The following is a 6000-nucleotide window of genomic DNA, read 5'->3' on the forward strand; positions in this document are numbered from 1 at the left end:
AATATATGAAAAAAAACATAAAAAATAGTGTGAATTTGAGTTTTTAAATTAATTTTCTAACTTTTTAAATACAAACATTAAACCCCACATTTTATTAACTGTAAAAGTCGACAACATATTTTTTACTTTATTTTATATCAAATTATATTATTACTCTATGTGCAATGCGTAAGTTGCAATTTTAAACCATGTAATATATTTGGTTAATTTTAGTTTTTATGCTTTTAGATTTTGAAAAGTAAGGCTAAACTATAATAGTTAAATTTATTAGGTCAACCTAAATAAATTTAAAATTTTTTAGATAATCGTAATTAAATTATAAAATTTTGAGATGTTAAAATATAAATTTATCATGTATTAATTTTTTATTTCATCATTTTTAAAAAGAATAAAAATATATTTTTCAATTTTTAGGTTACAGTGCAATTTTACCACATATTAGTTTATAATTTTATCATTTATGAATGGAAAATGAAATACAATTTTCCTTGATTGCACCCATCAATTTCATGCACATAGGTCCAATTTTACTATTAATATTGTATCGGGTTGTGAATTAGTTCATATTCTTCAATTTCATCATTTTAATCCTAATTCAAACTTCAATTGTTAAATCCAATAAGAAAAATGTGTAAAAATAACAACCTAATATGGCATTGCACATGTGACATATGTTTGTGATATAAAATTTTAATAGTAGTAGAATTTAACTTAAACGAAATTAATGATTACTATCTGGATTAATATTAAAATTTCAAATTAAGGTTACTTAAATTTCACGACTTAAAAGATAATTATAAAAAATAAACAATAATAATAAATATGCAATATAAATATCATTGTATTTATAAGAATTTGTAAAATACTTAATAATATAAATACAATATATTAAAATTTACAAATAGAGATGAAGAAGTCAAAATCCTACTCAATTTTTTTTTATAAAATTTAAAATTAACCTATATTTTTACTCACATAAGTAATTTCATTTTTGGAATTTTAACTAAGTTTATGGGTTTAAAGGTAGATCCTAGAATATGATAAAAGTAAATAAAATATTAATTGAAGGTGGATTTGAATCGAAAATCACCTATGCAGCTGGGTTCCTAACCTATCTTATTAAATATATATAACCCCTAAAAAATAATTATTATTAAATGTTTAAAAGAAATGGATACATTAATTACATCAGTGCTATTAATGCCGTAGATTAGAACACAAAGTCTTTGACTCTTACCTCCAAACACTTGTTATTCTCATGCCATCCTCCTTATTCTACATATCTCATTAAATGCACATCACATGATTCGATTAGTGATTTTTATTTCTAAATAAATGGCAAAAAACAGAGAATCTTTTAAATTAAAAATACTGCTACTATTAATATAGATGGTTTTGAAAACTGTCCATACAATGCATTGAACAGAATCTGATTATATGAACTATAACAAAAATAATGTACCCAAAAATACAAAAAGAAAAAAAAGGTGACAAATTTCTGAATTACTCTCCCATGCCAAGCTTCAAATAGTAATACTAAAGAAATGGAATTACACAGTAAGTTAGGTGGTTGGATGGATATATAATAAAAGAAACAGAAAGCTGAGGAACCCAAGGCCAAGCCCGAAGCTTGTTTAAAAAAAAAAAATTACTTCTCTCTCACCATTGCACATATCCCTAGACAATCAGATTTGACAAGAAAAGTCAAGCTTTTCAAATGATTTTTTTACCACTTATTTCCTCACCATCAAAGCATTTTAATCATGGGGTGTTTTTTTTTTTTTCATAAGAAGAATAGTAATTAATTTCCACTCAAAAAAAAAAAGAAAAAGAAAAAAGAAGAAAGGGCAAGTCCCATCCTAAATCAAACTGCTGCCTGCCCCTGAGTTTTCCAGTCATGTCTGATGGGCACGGACTTGTTACCACTATTAAAACCTTCTGTTCCTCAGCTTTCTGTCCCATCCTAAAGGAATGTGGGACTCCACTCCCAATCCCAGCGCCTCCGTCGTTTCCCCCCCCCCCTCAATCTCCGTACTATTCTGGTAAATAACTATAACATTAGGACTCCCCCAAAGAAATTTTTCAAGTTATAATAATATTCCACTAATAAGGTTTATAGGAGGACCTTGAATTATTGTTTAGTGTGGAGATTTGTTGCTGCTAAAACAAGGTCTTGCTATAAACCCTTTTTTGGCGTCTTTCAGAAGGAAGCATCGTTGTTCCCTGGTGGCCAATCAAACAGACCAAAAGGATCCATTGTTTTCTTTTCTTTCTGCTCATCTTGATCACCACCACCGAATCCTTGTGGGAACAATAGATTCAGAGGGTCTGTCTCTATCTCATCCAATTCAGCAAAGAAATCCTCGGGTTGCTGCGAGTCTCCAGCCATTAATGCAGGTCTGTAGGTTTCGGGGATTCCTTCACCAAATTCAGCATCGTCTATTTCCAGCTGCTTCTCCATATCTTCACTCTCTCCTTTAGCTGATGCGCTTGCGGTTGAGTTAACAGCTCCAACGGTGGGAGATAAAGCGTCATTGCTGCTCTCTTTAAGGTCTTCTTCCTTTGGGGATACTGCGTTTTGGGTCTGGGAACGTGGTGAGGTAATCTTGGAAGCAGCAGCAGCATTATTATTGTTTTTGGATGGTTGAGACCTTGTTGATCCCGCAAGAGCGTTTCTTTGGGTCGGCCATGGATGGTTGTGCTCGGATGTATAGGTGATTACAAGCATATTAGGATCAGTACGGCTTCGCTCCACTTGCTTCCTTGCAGAGCAGCCTTTGGAACTGCTGCACCTGTAGTAGCCCCTAGAATGCAGTTTACAAGGATTATTTATTGCAATTAATTCACCCAAATTATAATACTATTATATATCAGTCAAAGCCGGTGGCATGCATATTAATCTGATTTACAGCATCATTAACTTATGAACACATAAACAGGAGTAGAACCACAAATGTAGCACTAGGTAACAAAGATCAAAACATCGGTTATTTATGTTTTGCATATATTAGCAAAAGCATTGGCGAAATAGGGACGAGCACGTACGTATGATGATGAAATGTGCAATTTTTGCTTGCTTGGCTGTATCATATAGTGAATCGTTTTCTATTAAGAAACAGAAGAAACATGATTTCTGCAGCTTGTCAGCTCAGAAGACAGATGCAGAATAGCTACTGCAACTGCAGCTTTAGTTTCTCAAACTTATTAGTAGCTTTTGGCTCATCTTGCGAATCATAACTTAACATAACTAACTACCCAATAATATAATGTTTCTCCAGTAAAATATTATATTATAGTGTATAGATATCTATATGTATGTATGTATGTATGTATGTATGTATATACCTTGGATAAGGGGAACCTTTGATTGGTTTCTGTCCGTACTTTCTCCATGCCCACAGATCAGAAGGAACTACTTCTCCACTAGACCTGCTGTTTGCAGCTGCCGGTGCTGGAATACAAACCACCTTCTTAACCTGGCTCTTTCTATATATATATATAACAGTTTACATCAGTGAAAGAAAAGATATACCTTTATTTGAAAGAAATAGCTTTCATATTTATAGCTAATAATTATCTCCTGGGAGAGAAAGAGTATATATGTTCATTACTTCAGCTCTTCATTTTTTTTATTTTTTTTTGTGGTGGCATATGATCAGATTTACATTTTTGGTCATAATTTTCCCTAAAGAAGGTGAAAGTGATTGTAGCAATGAATATCATCCGTATTACTGCAGGTGGGTTAAGGAAGAAAAGTAAGTACTTCATGTAACTACATAAAAGCTAGGTTAGTTTCCCAATTAAGTTATCGACATACCTTTTTCAGGTTTGATTAAATGGCTGTCAGGATTTTAACGTTTTAGCATTTATGTAAACTTCAGATGCCTGCAAATCATACACCTCCACCTCTTCCTTTCTCCAACATATGAGATTCAGACATATGTAATGTTATAATTTGATTTAATTAGTACCAATAAACCCTAATTTCTTACCTTATGATTTTATGAAAGGAAATGAAAAATCCCAAAGTTAATACAAAAGTTTTCATTAGTTTCCTAAATGCTATTAGTTCACGCATCATGACTGTCAATTAATGAGACAAAAAGAAGAGCAATAAAAAAATATAGTACTAGTTGAAGGGGGGGGTTCAGTTGAATAACGAAGATGAGGTTAGAGAATTAAATATTATTACCCTAACCTTCTCTTGATGCCCAGATTCCGCGGAGATGAGATCTGCAATGGGCCAGTGCTATCAATCAAGCAACTTTTTGAGGTGTTAGCATTAATCATGTCGCTCGGAAGCACAGCAGGCGCCTTAATTCCTCTCGGGGAAACGCAAGCAGCAATCATCGGCGAATCACAGGGCAACACAGGTAGCTTGCTCGAGCTTGCCGAGATCTGAATCCGAGAAAATATGTTGCAAGGACTTGGCATGTCTCCTTCAAACAGCTTACCTTGCCCAACCATTGTACTCGAACCGGAAAAGTTGCAAGTATCAGCTTCAACGGTGGCGGAGCTGGTAGTATTGATGATATGATCAGTTGAATTAGGGCTGCTAAAGTAAGCTGAACAACCAGCTGCTACGTCAAGCTCTTGAAGAAGTGGATCTCTCATGGCGGAGAAAGGGTCACCAAAAGCGTTTAAACCATGATCTTCCATGGCTGAAGAAGGGAAATTCAATGGATCGGAGGGGAATTGCTGCCAGCTTGAAGCAGGAACAGTGTTAGAACCGTGACCAGTGGCACAGCTCAACGGACCACCGCCACTTGCCCGAACTATGTCGTTTAAATCACCTTCACCTTGGTAGTTATCCATGTGTAAAGAAACAAACATGTAAGAAAACGAAGAGCTGATTCTGTCATACAAATCTACTACATCTATATTCAATCTCGGCTCCTCTCTCAGCTTTAATTTGCACCAAACTGATTCCAGACGTCAAAGACATGCAAATGTTTTGATTTTCAAGGGAAGAAGGGAATATGAAAGAAACCAAGTATTTCTCTTCAAGGTTTTAGAACAAAACCGATCGATCGATGTCTTCTTTCTTCTCGTCAAAAGCAATTTAAGACTGGTTTTTCTTTTCTTTTTCTTTTCAAGAGAGAGAAGGAGTCGCTGACTTTTCATACAAAACTGCTCTTTTTTATATGCAACTAGATAACAATAACAATACAAATAAATAAAGAGGATTTTTTAAACTACAAAACCATAAGTGGTATAGTAATTAACAATCTTACGTTAGTTAATGCCAAATGGGTAATTTTTTATGCAACTTCACCGGGGCCAACATGTGAAGCATTTTTATTAAGACTCACAACTTCAGTTAAAAATACATTTTATCCATTTATGAGACCAAGGCCATGCCCCTTTTACATTCACCTTCACTTCATTTTTTATATACATATATAAGCTATTGTACATTTAACTTAAGATAAAAAATGTAAATGAACTTTGTACTTGAAATTACTAATCGGAATTCAGCTAAATAAAACTGTGGTAAGGAATATACATTTGGGGGAGAAGCGTTTGGGGATAGCGATTGGTTTGGTGAAGGGACAGGGCAGTGCGTTTAGTTTCATACTTTGATCACAACCTCTCATAGTGATTCTTCACTTTTCAACCAGCATCCAATAATGTCCTACTCTACACCTTTTACCAATCAAATACAAAATGATATAATATTTGTTTATGATTAATAGAAAATTAGTATGATAATAAATTTAACCATTAACATTTTTGCATTGTATAATTATTCAGCTAAAAAATTTAAAAAATTAATTTATGATCCAAATTTGATAAAAAGATATGCCAAAAATGGAACCACCCGTAAGCTCAAGATCATAAGCTTTTAATTTTCTCTTTTTTTCTCTTGATGCTCTCATTCACTTTGTAGGATCGAAAACTAACAACTTAGATTTCTAGGTCTACCTTGGCTAACCCTTGACCCATTTCACAAGATCAATGCTTGAATTGTTGAATGTCAATTTAGGGGATCATTGTTGC

At 33.5% G+C, this 6000-nt stretch overlaps 1 protein-coding gene across 2 annotated transcripts; it reads right to left on the reverse strand.

Annotated features, from left to right (window-relative positions):
• Positions 1 to 1355: 1355 nt before the first annotated feature.
• Positions 1356 to 5136, reverse strand: LOC107944038 (probable WRKY transcription factor 14). 2 transcript variants are annotated; one of them, XM_016877846.2, is made up of 3 exons: positions 4199 to 5136; positions 3346 to 3486; positions 1356 to 2804 (listed from the first exon to the last, which is right to left on the reverse strand). In XM_016877846.2, exons 1-3 carry the CDS (start codon positions 4831 to 4833, stop codon positions 2201 to 2203), a joined length of 1380 nt encoding a protein of 459 aa, XP_016733335.2. In that variant the 5' UTR covers positions 4834 to 5136; the 3' UTR covers positions 1356 to 2200. The 2 variants fall into 2 exon arrangements, with proteins under 2 accessions (XP_016733335.2, XP_040969250.1); XM_041113316.1 differs by having other exon boundaries at positions 4193 to 5136.
• Between the last annotated feature and the right edge of the window lie 864 nt (positions 5137 to 6000).

This window comes from Gossypium hirsutum, chromosome A05, assembly GCF_007990345.1.
Source record: "Gossypium hirsutum isolate 1008001.06 chromosome A05, Gossypium_hirsutum_v2.1, whole genome shotgun sequence".
Taxonomy (NCBI): Eukaryota; Viridiplantae; Streptophyta; class Magnoliopsida; order Malvales; family Malvaceae; genus Gossypium; species Gossypium hirsutum.